General features: G+C 44.1%; 1 protein-coding gene across 1 annotated transcript in view; it reads right to left on the minus strand.

The window, feature by feature from the left end:
* LOC147705972 (protein-glutamine gamma-glutamyltransferase E-like) overlaps nt 1-19,450 on the minus strand; it is a 226,355-nt gene that overhangs the window by 35,960 nt on the left and 170,945 nt on the right. The window contains exon 9 of the mRNA XM_086932429.1: nt 8,215-8,457. Coding sequence (XP_086788555.1) covers nt 8,215-8,457 — 243 coding nt within the window. The remainder of the gene's footprint in view (nt 1-8,214; nt 8,458-19,450) is intronic.

Genomic DNA, 19,450 nt, shown 5'->3' on the forward strand with positions numbered 1-19,450 from the left:
CCCTCACTCTATCTATCTCATCACCACAGCCTCACTCAGCACCACCACAGCATCACTCAGGGGCACCACAACATCACTATGTTCTACCACAGCATCACTGAACGCCACAGCATCACTCGTCACTGCCACATCACTCAGCGCCACCACAGCATCAATCTGTACAACCATTCAACAACAACTGGTTCAAATATGTTCTCTCAATGTTTCAAGCTTTATTACAAATGTCCCAAAAAGATGTTAATATTTCACTTCTGTTCTTGTATTTTCGTCACAATCAAATACACTGAACATAATCTTCACAAAAGTTATTTACAAAAGTTTAAGCTATTGCCATTATAAATTACAATAACTTTTAAGTATTCATTATTTTAAAAAAATAAAAGCCATTGTTATTTGTAATATCAATACATCTAAGTCACGTAAATACAAAACATATTGCATTACAAACGGTATAGGTGTCACATTTGCGAAAGTTAAAACTATTGGCATTGTAAATGAAAAAGCTATTAATTTCGCTATTTTCAAAACCAACACATAAATAAAAAATCTGTCATTTACAATACAAATAGCTCAAACTTTCCTAATGTGAGACCTATTGCATTGCAAATGCGCGTTTATACAAGTAATTTCTGGAGTAAAATGATCAAAATCATTCAACCAATACAACACCATTTGCCTTCACCTGGTACTATTTACACTATTTACTTTGAGCTTAGTCTTCTTAGAGATCCAATTCAGAATAAGGCTCTCCCCAAATTATCTTTTATTTCCTCTTTTCAACCTCTTCTACAACTCATTCCTCCCATGGCCTCCTCCCAAATGCCTCCACTCTCAACCTGTGATCCCTCCTAAGAACATATGCTCTCCGATACCTTCCATTTGAAAGATGGCGCCTTGGAATTCAACAATAGTGATTCCCTATTCTATCCAACAGTGAAGTGGAATTGTCTTGTGCAACCTCTGTAGCTGGCACTGTCAACACCTTCCTCCTGAGCTAATCCTTGTATCACCTCAACCATAAAATAAATATTGATAAGTACCACCTTTCTTCCCCCTTCCAATATTGCTTGTCTTTGATCTTTTAGATAAAGATGTAGGTCACTACAGTGTCTGCATCCACTGTGGAGGGATTATGCAAACAGAATAACTATAGTCACTAGAGCTGCTAGGCAGGGCATGTACGTCATCAGTGTCAATGGTGCACCACTATTCACAGATGTGGCGACTCCATTTACTGCTGGATAGGGGTCTGTGGGTCAGACACACTCCCTGATAGGATCCTGCATCCTCCCCCTAAAGGATCTTTAATATTATTAATTTTTCCTTTACTTCTCAAATAATCTGTCAGGAGCAGCTCTAAAAGAAGGACTAGAAGGAGAAACAATGCAGTTCTTTTCCTCTCCCACTTGCGTGTCCAGTAGCAAGTGACAGAGGAACCAGGAATTGAAAGGGAGACTCGCAATGCAGAGCCAACGACCTTGCAGGGAAAGGAAAGATGCTTTCCATAAAACCTGTCCATTATTGCCTCTTTGTCCTTTTAAAATAGTTGTGACCAAGGCCTGCCTTAATTAATTTCCTTTTGAGAAAGTTGCCTTCAACCAAGATCATGCAGACACACCAAATGTGCATTATTTAAAAAGAGAGACTGATTTTCCTTTCACAAAACAAGTGAAAGTGATAAAATAAATCCAAGCAAAGACAAATAAAAAGAAATACCACTGAAAAAAAGAGTTACCCAGCATCCCATCATCATGACAAGCTATGATGTACTGTTGAGAAATGGAAATGCTGCATGAACCTACAGCTAAAGAGGAAGCGGTAAAGGGAAAAAGAGACAGAGAGAAAGAAAAAATGAGAAAGAAAAAATATATGTGTGACGGAGCGGACCCGCTACCCGAGTCCGTTGTCGAATGGTGGTCTGCCGTCCCTCCATCTTTCCCTCTTGTTTCCTCTCAGCAGGGTGACTGGCGACCATCCGTACCTTTACTATCTCCAGCAGAGGCTTTAAACGATATCGGATCCTTTAACTGGGGATTCCACTGGGATGAAAATCCCTCCCCATCTGACGCCAGAGAAGCTCCAATACCAACAAGAGCGGAGGAATCCCGGAACAGTGCGTGTGCCACCACCGGAGAGGAGAAAGTCGAGTTAGGAGCCGGAGCGTTTGTTGTATATGCAGAGAAGCCCAAAGAAGACTGAGGGAAGCAAGAGAGAAGCCCAGCCGCAGCCGAGCAGAAGCCCGGAGGCCACCATCCCCACGCGCCGTCGAGCAACGCTCCAGGAGGAGCGTGGCTGTCACAGGTACGAGACAGGTTCTCAGGGTGAGTTGGGAGGAGAGGTCACCCGACCGCCTAAGCCTGATTCGTACCCCTCCTGTTTTTAAATTACCTCACGTCACTTTCACCTCCCTACTGAGCACTGTACCGCCGTATCACATTGTTCACCAGAGTGCTTGACAATGTACACGAGTGTATGGTGCCTTCTTCACCCCCGGTCCCATGTGAGTGTGGCTGATAAGCCGAGCATCCTCCTGATACCATTTTGTTTTCTTTACTTTATGCCTTCAACTTCCCTCCTCCTTTGACGGAAATGGGAAGGATAACGGAGATTGGACCCCGGAAGTAGGAACGCAACGCTGGAACCTACCGGATTGAATCAAGGGGCACCAACCAGGACGGATACTGCCCAAACGTCTTCAGGAAGTGCAACAACTCGACGCAAACGTGTCTTTATAAAAATAAAACCTTATCTAAGTAGACCTGTTTCACAAGTTGCTAATCCCACCCCGCCACAATATGGGACACACTCTACAGAACATCTCTTTTCACTCCTCCCACAATAAGACACAAATTTAAGTTTGAGTGAAGGTTGCTTGGGGTACAAAACTATATGATTTCATTGAAGTAGATGTAAAATAGTACAGTTAAGGGATTGTTATCCAGTTAAAGTAAACCTTTGATAGAGAAAAAATGTACATATGTAGAAAGAAAAAAAGGGTCAGTGGAAGGAACGAGCACTCTCAGGAAGAAGATACAATGAGAGTGGGATGAACACAAAGAAACTCAAAATATGGAAGCTGAAAACAGAATAAATCAAAATTAGCCCAGAAATTGCTGGGAATGGGAGGATGAACTACGTATAGTGAAACTGTTTATTTTCAAAGTGTAGATATCAGGGTGTAGAGAAGAATTTACAGTTGAGAGCGAAGCCATTTATACTTAACTATTGGAATTAAAATAGTAATTCCAGGTTATGAGTTTTTATTGAGAGTGAGAACCTAGAAGATAAGTACCAATCTGATTAGAGGTACATACATGGATTATAAACTGTAATTGTGTCTGCTTTAAGTGATATTCTGATGTTATTGATAAGGATCCCTTTCCCGTTAAAGATTTCATGAATGTATATGCCTTTTTTGACATCCTAAACAACACACTACTGATGAACTCCTTGGTGTCTGTTGTCTGGGCTCTGTAATGTTTTCTAGAATGTATATGTTCTGTTGTACCAGAGAGGGAGCAACAGGACACAAAATGAACTTTTTTTGTCACCAACTTCAACAGAATGTGTTATCATGTGGAGAATCACGTTCCCTGTCTTATTCACATATGTTTGATCATCTCACGATCTTAGTGATCAACGCAGTTTCTTCCATTTATATACAGGCAGCCTTCAGATATGGCATTTTAATATGGGATCGTTTTTTCCCTTGTGTCAGGTGGGAAACTATGAGGGAGACATTTTTAAAGATAGAAGTCTTTCTACTACACCACCCTCATCTACATGAAACCACTGCTGTTGGAAAGGGGGTTATTAGAAGTGGCAAATGTGTCTCTGCCGCTGGCAATAAGGCCATTAACACAATATAGGGCTCAGTACAGGTCTTAGAAAATTATTCTCATGCTCAACCCTTGGTAGCTTGGCTGCGAGAAAGCAGGCTTAACTTCAAAGACAGGTATGTAAAGCATTTAAAAACACCAATCCAATAAATAATTAAGATACACTCACAACACAAATCCAACACGCATCTATAAACATAGGAAATATTTGTATCTTTAAAATGACACCGAAACAAAAAGAATCCAATGTAGGAAGCTGGAGATTTGATTGTTTAAAGATTTAGGACTATATAGCACATAGAAATCTATAGCGACTATTAGGACATCTTATTATGCTAGACCGGGTCAAAGTGTCTGGCCGACGGTGATGGAGCCCTGCACGCCTACCCCTTGCGGTAGGTCTAGGTCAAAGTTTTTATCTTCTGACTTTTCTGGAGCTTTTCTTCCCGGGGTCCCTCAAAGCTCTCAGCCAGTGTGGATTTGGTCAGGGTTTGCCGGCTTGCCTTGCAATGAGCTCCCGGTCAAACAGCAGGACGAACTAGGGATCCAGGCTGACTCGCGGTTGAAGGTGGGTGGTTTGGCTCTCGCGGTTGTACCCGGTCACCTTTTCTATGTTCAGACTTAAAAATTTTTACCAAGCCTTGTCTTGTAGGTCCCTCGATGCTCTTCACCAGGCTGGATTCAGTGAGGGTTTGCAGGCTTGAGTTTCTGCTTACTCCTGGTCAAACTCTGGAAGTCGGACCTCCGGAGCAGGACGAACCTGGACGGCAGGCCGGCTCGCGTTTGAGGGTCGCCGGCTTTGCTGGCCAGGTCAAGTCGGTCCACTTATGGAGCTTTTTTCTAAAGCTGTTCCACACCTCTGGCACTTCTCCCTGAAGTTCCCCAAAGGGTCCCAAGGTGTCCAACACTTACTCCAATGGTCTGGCAGCTCCAGCATGGTCCTTGCAAGTTTGGGACTTCAGTTCCCACAATCCTCTTGGACAAAACCCTTACAAATCCACTGGTGTTACTCCAGGCTGACGATTCTCGGTGGTGATGATCCAGGTGAGCTCTGTTAACCTGTCTCTTGCAGGGAGTCCAGTCTTTGGTTCTTTTGAAGCAATTTAGGTCCATAGGGCTGTCGTTCAGGTTGTGCAGCAAGCACAATCTTCAGAGTGCAGGGCCTGGTTGGTGCCAATTAAAATCCTCAGCTGATCACTTCTCTCTTAAGTTTCAAGCAGCAGATCTGAGAGGCTGTATGCCTCTCAGATACTTATTTCAAGTTCTCTTGGTCAAGCAGGAGGGCACTCCTGTCCAATGAGGTGCAGGGCATTACCCCAGGGCATGAGCACATCTTCCAAAGTGTGGCACCATTTTCTCCTAGAGAGCACCATTTCGCCAAAGTTCATAATGGCTGATTTTCCAACAGGGAGAGAAGAGCTGGTTAAACAGATGGTTAATCTCCATAGTCTCTCCCCCCTTGCCTCTGCTCATTTCTTCCTTAATCCCACCACCTAGCTGGGTTCAAAGAGGCGAGGTATAAATTGAAACTGACTTCTTCTGCCTTTCTCCTCCTTTCATTGAAGAATATGGTTTAAAATCCCTCTCCCTGCTCTGGCATTCCCATGTAGCAGTACCCTGCCTGCCCAGAAGGCCTGTCTAACGCCGGGGGCTATTTATCACCTCATCAAAGGAGCCTGGCTATTCCACTTAACTCTGACCAATCAGGACAGACCACTGGAAGTCTTTTCTGTACACTTTAGGAGAAATTCAACAACACCATATCGCTGGATTTATCAATACTACTCTAGAAAGTCTTGAAATTGCATTTTTATGATTCTCCTAGCTGAATTTATTAGTTAATAACTTCATGCCATGTTAACCTATGGGGCAGGGGATTTGCAAAAGGAAATATGACTTGGTTCATTTTTCCATCACCAGGGCTTATAAAATACATATCTTAAAATGATTCTGCCTCTATCTGAAGGACCCCGCACACCTGCAATAGCTAGGGGAGACTTTAGGGGTTCTGAATATGTAACCATATGGCAGATCCTCACTCCACAGTGTTCCCAGCGCAAAAGTCGATTTTGGGAAGCAATTTATAACAACGTATGGAGGGAATGCACAATTTCACTAAACCCAGGGAATATATAACTCATTTTATAAGGGTCATCCGTATAAATACATGCCCCCACCCCTGGCACACATAGGGGAGACCCTTGGGGTACCTAATATGCCCAAACATTGTAGTCTGTCAATTTTGTAAGTGCCACTAACACCACAGTCGAGTTGGGCACAATTAGCATTTTAAAAGCAGTCCTGCAACATGGGGATGCTTTTAAGCTGATCTCAGGCTTCAGCAGTCCACACAAGCCAGTGCAGAAAGGGCTGCTGACCTCTAAACTGCCATGCCCCATTATATATATATATATATATACCAAATACTTAAAGGTAGTCACAATCCCCTGTCCTATTATGTACTAGGCCCTTATAAGGGAGGTGATGCCAATCATTGGAATACCCTAACCCATAGTGTACCCTGGTGTATGTAGGTGTTTTCACTGTATTCTAAGTGTCTCTTTCAGCATAGCACTGGCCCTGGCCAGGCAGAGCCCAAGTCCGTCAGAGTCTGTTACCACCAGTGCCAGTCTGCAAAACAGTTGGGGGTGCCCAGGGCGCAGGATGACTTTGCAGCAACTGCTCAGTACTCTGCTGTCTGCACTCAAGGCATGCCAAAAGGTGTGACTTGGATTATGATCACAATACGTTTTCTCGGTATACAACGTTTACAACGCGCGCGTTACAACGAAGTACCATTACCACGCGGTTATAACAACGAAAGTTGTTACAACGAATTGCGCTGGGTGGCGCTCAAGGATAAAAAATCATTTAATTTACTATCCCAACACCTTCCCTACTATCCACGGGGACTGGTGTTGGAATAGTAAATTATATTTTTTAAATTTGCGCCCCCCCCAACGCAAGTCGTTGTAACGACTTGCGTTGTTACAACCGCGTTGTAATGGTACGCGTTGTAACAGTGTGCGTGGTAGTGACATACATCCCGTTTTTTCAGTAGGGACCACAGTTTAAAGGGATGATTTATCAGCTACAAGGGACGATATGTCAGCTACCTGAAGCCTAACTTTATGAACTAAAGGTCAGACAGAATTCAAATAACTAGTTATTAGTCAACTTAATAATGTAAAGCTTGTTATCTCCCTAACCCTCCAATCCTAAAGGAACCAATGTCTCAAAATACTACTGGGCACATTGTCAACTTAGTCTCTTTATCAACTTTCAGGCAGGAGCTTTGCAAAAGTCTCAATTCTATGTTTTTCATTTGAAAGCCAGCATGTGCAGACTCATTTGAATCAGACAGAAAATAATTTGCAGTGAATCAATGAGCGCTTCATAATCAGCCACTCAATTACTTTGGTCATTGTTCATTCACATTAAAAGGTATGGGAGACTCTAGAGTTTAAGTGAAGGATGCCATCCTTTTGAAAGTCCCCAAGCTATTTATGGGAATTCATATATCTATTAAGTCTTTTTTACATTAACTCTTCTTCTACAAAAGTTATGACACAAACTCATACAGCCTTAGCAGCGCAAGGGGCGGAAAATCAGAGGGACCCAGAGGGGGTCCACTCAGGGTAGCAGACAGCAGACAGTGGCTACAGGGCGGAACCCATCGTCATGAAAATTTAAGAACCTGAATGTTGGCAGCCTGCAAGATAAAGACTGTCATTAAAACTAAAGTATTTATTGCAATGGAATCTGGAGGTAGCATTTGGTGGAAGAAGTTATAAAATGTGGGGTGGAAAAGTTAGAGACTCTTAAATATGTATTACATGGGGATGATATAATTTCTCCTAGTACAAATGCTCATATTTGCATTTGTTTCTTTGTGGTTCTGCTGTATACGATATGAGGACCAAGACATGCTTAAAACATCAGAAAACACAGATATTATCAAAATGAATGTTGATGCATCTTGTAAATACCGATTTTAGAGAATGGCAAATCCATATTTTGTGTATTTGCATTTACCTAACCTGGCAACAGTTCCATTTCATGGACACGTTAAGTGATGATGATGATGATGACAAGTTAATTAACACCTCATGTAGTGTTATTTGCTAAGGAGGCTGTTTGTCTTCCTGCTTCTGTTGCAAGTGGCATTGATGTTACACTGCATAGTACAGGCTCAAAGGAAGATTAATCTAATTTGAATAAGTACCTAGTAATGAGTGAGGACATTGATTAATCCGCATATTTTACCTGTCACCACCTAAGTCCGAAATCACAAAGCATTTTCTGCATTTTCTGCTTTTACTCCAGAAATAGTGTTGTGAATCAAATCCAAAGTTATGATGCAACCTGCCCATACCTTCCTCATACTTGTAGCTGTCAGTAATATCCTTTCGGAGATTTTGTCCCACTGCCTTCGTGCTGATGTTCTTCCCAACACCACTGGAGTCACAACAAAGTTTCTCTTTTTTCTTCTGCCCCTCACAGATCCAGGAGACACGGTCAGCATTGACCTCTGCAAACACAAAGGGTGCGTCGTAGTCCAGGTCCACGTCTCCTTCTTTGATCGCCTTTACCGAGGTAGGACCACAGCGATAGATTCCTGGAAGCCAATGAGAAGACATTCAATGATAAGATGATAGAGCCACAAGATGTAGGATACAGAGATTTAATGTAATAAAAAATTTTGCTTGATATTTTCTATGTGTCAAGATGGATGTTGGAGCAAACGCAAATGATAAACCTGTGTATTGACATTGCACTTTTACAATGTTATCTTGCAATCACAACAAGATTACATGTAAGAATCCAAAATTGCAATGTACAATGCAGTGCTAAAGGTTAATTTTTAGATTGTCATTCTGCTTGGTATTTGTATATAACAGACCTACCACAGGGGTGTCCTTGCATGACTGTTGACTTATCCATAAGATTGCATACCAGAACTTAAATGCATGGATGGAAAGTGCAATATGTGAAGAGTGTTGTGTATGTAAATGTTTTGCGTTGTGAGTGACTGCCAGAGACGTGCTCCTATCAAGTCGTGAGGCCAGTGCGTAATTGTCATTATGCAGGTGTAAGCCTGTGAAATTTTCTGAATTGTGCATTATGCGCAAAATTGTTGTCATTACGCATGTATCATTTTTGCGCCGGAAAGTAGATGACGAGACCTAAACTTGACCACTCTGCACATTCATTTGCAAATAACAATGGAACAGAGTTTTTTCTTTTTAACCTATTGTGTAGCTTTACTCTTATTTTATTTTACAGACTTTTATAGAGCGCAAACTTGACCCGAATTGGGTATCAGAGCGCTTTACATAGCACAAGTTGCATTACATGAGGACACATTCACTTTTGTTAGGCACCTTGAGATTAAGTGATTTGCCAAGAATCACAAGATGTTCAGCGTCATTGCCAAGACTTGAACCCAGTTCTCCAGATTCGAGGTTGACCGCCCTAGTCGTTAGGCCAACTCTTCTCCCATCTGGCTAAAACTTTTTTTGTTTTTTTAAGTAACTCGAGGTAACTCAAGTACTGATGCAGCTTTACACCCACTGACTCTGTATGCTTTGGTCGCCACTGTCTGGTGCACATGTGCGATTTCCATTGTCAGTTCTGTAGAATAAGCAAAAGGCTTTTCCCAGCTGGAAGGATAGGTGCAGTAAAACCCAGCTTTGATCTGCTGCCCGGCAAAGTCCCTGTGACAAAGTTGAGGGAGCCAGGCAAACGTCCACCCAAAAAGCAGCACTAAGATTGAATTTGTTTTTCAATCTTGCCTGCAGGATCCTTCCTGAAGCAGTGAAGTGTGGGGAGTGTCCATTTTACCATCATTTGATAGATGAAGCCATTTCAAGATACCTGGAGTGTCAAAAAAGGCAACTGGGACCTAATTGAGAAAAGTAAGGACCTGAAGCCAAAGCAGCTTTCCTCAACTCCACCACTGCGGAAGAGTCAAAATCATGGATGGGTTGGTCAATTCAATCACATGCCAGGCATTCTCTGACCAGGCACAGGTGAAACACCATTCACGGAAATTTATAGGTCTAATGGTTTTGTCCCACTCCTTTTTTCTTCCCACTTTCTCATACACGTCAGTTCAATGTTCTTTCAACACTCAATTCAATTGTTACATACATACTTTTCTGAGTTAACTGCAGATCTGACTTTACTTCATCTTCCATGGTTGTGCCTTTTTTTTTCTCTCAGAGCATGTTGCAGTATACCAGAGGATGGCCATGAATTGAGCTTCATTTACTCCAAGACTTGGTAGGGGTACATTTAAGTTTGTTTTAACATCATTAGGGCTTTATTAACCTCAGCATTGCACTTTGTAAATATCAATTGTTTTTCTTATCTTGTAGGTGACCCTGGTCGAGAAAACACACTCTCCCCAGCAGCTCCACAACCACTTTTCTGCCGTCATGTCTCCTCTCCTCCTCCTGAGAGGGGTTCGAGACCTCTGCAGGCCAGTCACTGCCGTCGAGTGGAATATTCATCTCTGTGGCCTAGTTCAATAATTTTGTGTCTTACTGTTACTGTAGTGCCGATTCTACAGTTTTTTCCCTGCTTTCCTAATTCAGTCTCTCTGAATCTACTGTACTGATCTACTGTTTTACCCTGTTTCCTTTATTCAAGCTTAATCTCCCCGCTTTGTTTCCCACCGCTCTGCACCTCTGCTTCCCATCCCGCCTCCCAGCTGATCGTCCCTCCCCTTGTAAATGGCGGCCTCTGCAGGGCCGCGCCGCTGGTACGCCGAAAGCAAGTCCAATTGCGCCTGTCCACATCCTGAACACGGCCAGCGCCAGGAACCCTGGCTCTCCAAGACCCTACTGCTACGATTCCACCAGCCTCCACGCACTCAATCCTGGAAGAGTCGCCGAACACCGCCCATGGACGAATCTCGTGCAAAACCTGCAGCAGATCCTTCACCTCCGACAATGCCCCCCCTACCGCTGAAGGCCCTCCAGAGGCATACACCGCCAAAACCCTGACATGCATCCTCCTCAACATGCGCTCCCTACACCGAGATGCTGTAGAGATATGGGGCCTGATCGGCACCCTCTTGCCTGATGTCGCCTGATCACGGAAACCTGGACCAATGCCACCTACCGCCCTGACCTCGCCACGGCTATCCCCGACGGCTACAGATATAGAGAAAAGACCAACCTCACCACCCAGGAGGAGGACTCGCCATCGCACACAAGGCCCCCCCTCTGGCTTTCCATATCCAGCATGAGCGACCCCCACTTCAACACAGAACACCTCCACTTCCAGGTATAGACAAGCCCCAGGACCACTCTACGCAGCACCCTCATCTACAGACCGCCAGGGTACCGTACCCACTCTGCAAGTACAATTGCTGAGCTCGCCTTACCCCACGCCATCACCTCCACAGACTACATCCTACTTGGGGACCTGAATTTCCACCACGACAACAGTGACAACCCCGACTCCACCACTCTCCTCGACAACCTCGACAACCTCGGCCTGAAGCAGCGGGTCAACACACCCACTCACAAAACCGGACACACCCTCGACCTAATCTTTGTGGAAGGGGCTAACATCTGCTTCAGCCACACCATCCAGCGCCCCTGGACGGACCACCACTGCGTCCACTTCACCTTCAGTGCCACCACCGCACCCAAGCCCGACGTGCCCACCATGAAGGAACTGGAGCAAGGTCACAGAGGAACACCTCAGCACCACCCTCCTCCAAGACCCCCCAGCACCACTACCTTTAGCAACTCCACAGCCATAGAATTTCACCACTGGATCTCCGCTGTGCCACAAGCTTTCACTCCTCCTAGTCTTTTAGTAGTTTTTCATTTAGTAATGGATGTATGACGTATATAGATTTAGTCAGTGGCAGACAGTGATAAATAAATTAGTATTATATTTTATATCAGTGATAGGGTGACCAACTGGCATGGGTGCAAATTCAGGACAGGTAGTGTAACAATTCAGGACAAAGGGTCAAAATTCAGGGCAAAAATTAAGGACAGGAGGTTAAAATTCAGGCCAAAAGGTAAGTTTTACAGACACATCAGAGAAGGTTGCGCAATAGTATATAAGTAAGTAAATAGACAACTACTAAAGTACAAGTGAAAATAAGTTTATATTAGGTTGAGACAATTGTGCACTTCATGGTTTGTCAGTATGCGCGCAACTTTAAGCAAATGTGCTGGTCTTTTTGTGGTAACAAAACCGCCCCCATCTTTCCAACTCCCAGAGAAAACGCCTGATGCCCAGTTCGGCCAGTCTGGCCTTGATACCACCCTCCAATGGAGCCCTCATCTTCACATAGACCTTCTCTCATGTGTATTTCATTTCTTTTATAGTGCTACTCATTCGACGTATGTACAGCAGGGTGTCGGAGTGCGTTACATCACACACTATTATATAGAGACAATAACTCATATAAACGTGAAAGTCAATGTATAGGAAATGTTCCTTAAGATAATGGGGCTTACAGTGTGTAATCATACTTTCATCCATCATTAAATCTTTCATCATTCATTCTGTCCTTCCATCTGTGTGCCCATCCATGTCCATATTCATGCATTTACAAACCTATCCATCATGTATCCTTCCATCCATCATTTCACTCATCCATCCCTCAATCCACCCTTTTACTCATTCATCATCCATCCACCCTTTCACCCTATCCATCCGTACACTCATATCTCCACTCTTCCACCGATCCACCCATTCAACCATCCATCCATTCACCCACCCATCCATTCACCCATCCAGCCATTTACCTATCCAGCCATCCTTTCACTTACTCAATCATCCATCCAGTCACTCATCCTTCCACTCATTCACCCGTTCAGTCATCTATTTACCCATCCCATTTCTCTTTCAATTCCCCTTTTACTTAGCCATCCATCCTTCCATCCATCCACCCACTCATCTACTCATCCACTCATGAATCCATCCATTGAACCTATCATTCATTCACCCTTTCACTCATCCATCCATCCTTTCTCTCATGCATCCACCCTTATACTCCTTCACTCATCTATCCATCCTTTTGTCCATCTATCTGCCCTTTCACTCACCCATCCAACCTTACACCCACCCTTTCACTCATTCGTTCATCCATTCACCCTTTCACTTATCAATTCATCAATCCCCCCTTTCACTTGTCAATTCATCAATCCATCCATAATTTCACTCATCCAGCCACACATTCACTCACCCGTCATCCACCTTTTCACTCATCCATTCATCCATCTATCCAGCCATCCATCCACCCATTCCTTCACTTACTTACTCACTCACCTTTTCAAAATAATTATGAGACCCATCAAGAACTCCACCCTAGCTAGTGCCTAAAGGTGTGCAGGGTTCACTATGCCCCTGCACATAGTCAATCTGAAAAAGTGGAAGGCATGAGTCATGCATGATGCACAGTGCCTGGACGTGGGGCGATTGTGACATGGTGCTGTTTCCAGAGCTTTAAGTGGGATGTAAAAACTTGGGGGGGGGGGTCTCTCCAAAAGGGTGTTTAATGTAATAAAAATGCAGTTGGCTTTGTGAATGGTTGTTAGTTGCATCAAATAAAAAAGCAGCAACCATTGCTGCTATATTACTATAACTGTAATCCCTTCCTTTGAACTTCTTTCACCACCTTCCTTTCGTTAACTGGATCTTCACCTAGCAGCAGCATGGGCGTTTTTGCACTTTCATGTGATAAAAGCCCTGCCCTGGACCGAGGCTGGAGGAGGCCATCACTAAGTGTGGGCGGAAAATCCGTTCCGCTCGCGGATTTTGCGGATTTTCGGTAAATTCGCAATCCGCGAGATTCGCGAATTTCCCGCAAAATCCGCAAATCCGCGAGCAGCGGATTTTATGGCTTGCTCGCACTGTTCGCGTGAGTTCGCGGCTTCCCAGTTCAACTTCGCGCCCCGCGAATAAGCGCTAAATTGCAGAAATACGATCTTAGCAAAACTGAAACTACTTACCAGGTTCAAAAGTTCAAGCTCATCATTAGTAGCCATTTCCTGTAGTGCTTCTTGAGGGGCCCCTCCAGAGTTCAGTTGCCTACTTGCAACTATTATGTGACCCTGCTATGACCCTCAGAATAGTTACACATATGCCACAAAGGTCCTGAATTACAGCTAAGGGAGACAAGCAGGAGCCAGGCTGGAAGTTCAAATCCAGTGACACATTAATCAGCCCCTAATTCATTATTGTCAGTTGGGGCAGGGCAGGTGTTGTAACTAATTTTGCAACAATGAAAGCACTTAGCAAGTGCAAAAGATCACTAATCAGGAAGCACTAAGGAAGCAGGTGCCAGCTAAAAAAATATTCTGTGACACATTAATCAGCCCCAAATTAATTCAGGTCACTTGAGGCAGGGAAGGTGTGCTTTGCTTTGCCACAATAATGTACACTGGACAACTAGAGGGTGCTGTGATGAAACAGAGGGTGGCATGGGTGAGCCAGAGGGTGGCATGGGTGAACCAGAGAGTAGCTATGGTGACAGAGGGTGGCAGTGATGAAGAAGAGTGTCCCAAACAGGCTGGACACGTAGAAACAACAAGTTCGCAAAACTTGCGACCCGACAGGTAAGTTCACGTTTGCGAAATTGTACAAAAACCCTCGCGACCTGGCAGAAACCCGCGCGAACACAAAAAAAAATCCGCAAATTCGCGAGAATTCGCGGATTTTGCGGATTGCGAGTTCGCAAATCCGCAAAATTCGCGAACGCGAGATTCGCAAAATTCGCCCATGCTTAGCCATCACATGCTGTGCCAGTCCAGGCTGACCCATTGTCATTCTGTATGTGGCAATCAGCCCCACACAGCATGACAATTTGCCGTGTGGTTGCTCTTGTGCTCTGAGGAGTGTGAGGCGGCCCCATCAGGGGCTGAGGCCTTTTGCAGGGGAACAGCTCTGTTCCCCTGCAATGCCTGAAATTACGGACAAAAGGTGTCCGTAAAAAGGATCCTCACGGACAACGGACGTGAGGTCCAATTTACGGACTGTCCATGAAATTTTAATCAGTGAGATAAAGTGATAAGCATTTTCATCTGTAAAATCAGTAGGCCGAGTTTACAAGATGGCCTTTTAGCCTGGACTTGAAGATTTGAAGTGAGCTAACAAATCATGTATCAGTGGGAAGGACACTCCCTAAACTGTGGGCATTTCCTGAGAAGGGGCATTTGATGATGTGTTTCTCTATGAAATTCAGTGTTTTGAGAGGTTTTTCTTCTTAGGGACTTGTTTTCCCCAGACAACTCTAGCTTTCGAATGATGTAAGGTGCGGGTGGGGTAGATAGAAGGCATTTTAATGTGAGAATGGATTCTTTGATATAGCGAGTGCTTTAACACCTCCCATGCTCTGATGAGCTCAGCTCGTCATGAGCAACGGTGGCCGTGTGCTCATGACGAGCTTAGCTCATCATAAGGGTCAGAACGCTCGCACGCGGGGCTAATTCCCAGGCTGTGCTGAACATTCTGAAAAAACGGGTGTGGCCGTAACAAGCTTAGCTCGTCATGAGCACATGGCCACCGTGGCACATGACGAGCTGAGCTCGCCATGAGCACCGGGGCGCTGTGCCCTCCCCCCTGCCCCCTCCCCCCCAGCACAGCGGGGGAATTAGCCCCGCAGGCAAGGGGTTAAAGATTAAGGGCCAATTTTAGAGTTCGGTGGGACATGAACATCTTCTAATTTTTAGAGGAAACTCTAAATATGAAGTATAATCCACAGATGGCTTCCCTCAAAAATACCACCCATACAGCAGAAGAAAGCAACTCAGCTGGTGGGTACTACTTTGTATTTACAGTGTGCTCCAGAAATTAGAGCATTTTCTGTTCCCTCCAAAAAGCGGTCCTTAGCCATTTCAGAAACTTAAAAACATGGACGAATCTGACAAAAATTCTTCATTGGGTGAAACCTGCCTTCAGAGTCGTGTGTGGTTTTGAGAGGAATGACACGTAGACTGGATAAAAAGAATATTTAAGATGTCTTGGCCTGCATATGTTTTTATTGGCCTCTGGTTGTTATGCAAAAACGATCACGAAGACAGAAGAGTACATTATTATTGAGCATTTTCTACTCTTTATTCCATCTCAACTCATTTGTTGTATGAAGCAAAACAGATAAACATACTTTGCTCACCTGATAATTCCTCTTGTAGTTCGGTATTCAGCTCAGAGCCTAACAGCCAAATTAAGATATGAGTGATATAGGAAAATCCCAAAATGTCAAAACTAAACGCCAAAACCAGAGGAGATCTCACCAGTGGTACCTCCAATCATAGGGAGAGTAGGGAGGAAAGAAATTCAGTGGATTGATTTTTCCTCCTGATTTAGCATGTTGAGGATTTCCCGTTACCGCCAAATGATAAATGCCACATGATTTTTCTGTTTTGTTCTGTTTTGCAGTCAGGCTCCCCCGAGGTTTTCTGATACACAAACTTGTACCAAACACAAAATGAAAACATTTGTCTGAGGCCCTTGGTTTGAGTGGCCCTATTGATCTTCATGAAGTCATCACAAAATGAGTGAGAAATATCTTTGCTCACGAGTACCGGCCCAGACATTTTAAGTGCACAAAGCAGGTAAGGTGCCCAAGGGAAAATCGGTCCATCAAATGGGGAATGGCATGCTGGCATAACGAAATGTGAGGGGACCTCCCTGCACGGTACTTAGGGGGGCCCCCTCCAGGCTCAATCAGGAGCTCTCCGGCCAGAGTTCAGTACCGAGGTGGCCGTCCCCCCCTAACCCCCCCCCCCTCCCCCCACCGCGTGGGTTGCGGGGGCCTGTGTTACGCCCTGATGCGGGTGTTGTTCTGGTGGCACTGATTGCTATGTTATTCCCCATTGCATCTACAAAACTGCAGTGGGCAGGTAAAACTAAGGTAATAGCACGTGAAATCTGCAGCACAGCCTATAGTTCTAATGTGCATCGTTACCAGCCACTTGAAATGAGGACCTAAGCATCCAGAAATATGCATTAGTCATGTTTATTCGGTTTTGTCATCCTGCAAAAGAGCAGCCACTTTTTAAGCCAATGAGACACAAGCTTAATTAAAATGAATACCTAATGTAGGCAAACATGCTCTTACATCTCTTCGCCTTTGTGCGCAAGAAAATGTAATACATCGGCAATAATAATTATGCAGCCCCCAAAACAATGCCTATATAGACACATTATGAAGAAACAATGACAAACCCTTTGACATTATCGCCACTCTATATCAACAGTTAAGATTTCATTAGTATTTCAGATACACTACAAACAAGGAAACTTACAGAGTACTATGCCTAACACATTAAAGAAACCTGGTGTTACAACATTCGAAATTGACAGATTGTCACTGTTGAGTTAAATCTGAAGCACACACTGTTTTTGTTTATACTGTCTATTAGGGTCCATGTGGGCAGGAATAAGTAGTTTGTGTAATATTATTGTGAGCAAGGTGTTGCAAGACTGTTTCAAACCTTAGTTTCCACACACTGAAAAACAAATTGGGTCTTAGTACTGAAAATATCGAAGTCAAAAACATTGCAAACTAAGTAGTTCTAATAGACAGTTTACATTTTGTATTTTTTTGTAGCAAAATACTCAAGACATTAGAAAAATGATCACTATCTTGCTTTGAAAATACATTCGTTTTCTTTGGTTTTAGAGGAAAAGGTAATGTATGTGAAAATGGGCAGTATATGAAAGTGCTGCTTTTTGCATGGTTACTCTCAACTTGATGCAACCTGACTTGATGTGCCTTGAGTCCTTGACAATCAGTTTCCCAGGTCCTCTGTCCCTTCCCAAGACTCTAGTTTTGTACCCACAATTGGCAAATCTCTGGCCACAGGTAAGTCCCTTGTAAAATGTACCATGGGTACCAAGGGCACTGTGACCAGGGAAGGCTTCTAAGGGCTGCAGCACCTATTGTGCCCCCCTTAGAGACCCTTATCCTTAACACCCACACTCTGCCATTGCAGGCTCTGTGTTTTAGTGCAGAGAAGATTCAACATTGCAAACATCCAAGTGTCATGCCTCCAACCCACTGCATGAGTCCTAGGTAAATCACCCCTCTAGCAGGGTGCACTAGCACTAAGATGATGGTACAGTGGCATGGGCCCTGTACAGCTACTGTGTCGAAGCCCATTCTTAGACATTGTAAGTGTTGTAAAGCCATAAAGAGTCTATAGTCTGGGAGTTGGTCATTGCAAATTCCACAGCTCCATAATGGCTTCACTAAAAACTGGGAAGTTTGGTAGCAAATGTCTCAGCACCTTAAAAACCACACTGATTTTTGTGTTGAATTTAATGTAAAATGCACCCAGAGTGCATCTTAGAGATGCTGCCCGAAAGTCGACCAGCCCTAGTGTGGTTCCTGAATGGCTGCCTGCCATTTTCAAACACCAGACAGGTTTATGGACCCCTGGGTAGAGAGCCTCCGCTCTTTGGGTCCAGAAACAAAGCCCATACTAGGCTGAGGTGGCATGCCTCCTCCCCAAGGATGGGCCCACAAAAAGGGAAGCTTCCAAGGCCTGTCATCTTTGGAAGCTGTGTTGCCTTTTGATGCTGTGTTTAAACAATTAGAGCCTCACCTATATGTATACACATCCACATCAAAAACCACCAAGAGTAGGGACCCCTCCTTGTTAATGTCCCCAGGGATTTGTCAATGACATAGATCCAAAGGTTAGGATGTGTGTAAATACCAAAAATCAAAAATCACACAGGACCACTCTTACTTCATCCACCAGAAAAGTGTGAAAGATAGAGAGAGTACCTCACGGTAGCACCACCCGAGGGGGTTCCCGGTTAGTAATTACCGGTATACCCACTTCTCATCATTGGCCACTCTCTCTATGTGAAAAGACAAAAGTGCACTAAGGAAGATAATAGTGCAGACGTGAGAATAGTGATGTGAAAAAACACAAATAGTGACAAACGTCTCACCACTAACACATAATTTGAAGTGTACAAAGAAGATGTACAGACCCCTAACCAAACACACAAATAATATATAAAAGTGTGGTAGGGTTATGCTTGCTTTACCGTTTTATTCTGATGCAGCAGAACCCCACTTCTTAAAAATGGTAAATATGTACCATAACTCTTTTCAATCCCAAGCCGACATGTTTCATCACTGCTAGTTTAGCGATTTCATCAGGGCAATGAGGGGTACAAAGTTCTCAGTCTTTTCATGAAGTTTATGGACCTGTGTGAGGAATAAAAAGGAGAGACGCAAAAAGTGCGTCATTCAAACCCCTACATATGGGGCATCACTGGAGCAGCTTGTTAATGACACGCAATTTGAAGTAAATTTACCTTGAGGGTGCTACGTTAGCACATACCAGCACCACTCAAAAGGGGGCACCGTGTTAAGCATCCACGTGTCCCAACATGTGACCGACAATAATCACAGCCACCTGTACACATGGGGAAACAAAGATCGAACACGTTCACACTGATGTTTCCATAGATGTAGGTTGCTGTCACGTTATAGCCAGTGTGGAATAAGCTACTCTAGTCTTGATAAACACGACCACTTGGTCCACCACCCATTCCAGGGGAGAAATATCCGTATGCCAACAAGGGGTGTTAGAGGGGAACTCCCGCTTAATGCT

This window comes from Lissotriton vulgaris, chromosome 7, assembly GCF_964263255.1.
Source record: "Lissotriton vulgaris chromosome 7, aLisVul1.2, whole genome shotgun sequence".
NCBI lineage: Eukaryota > Metazoa > Chordata > Amphibia > Caudata > Salamandridae > Lissotriton > Lissotriton vulgaris.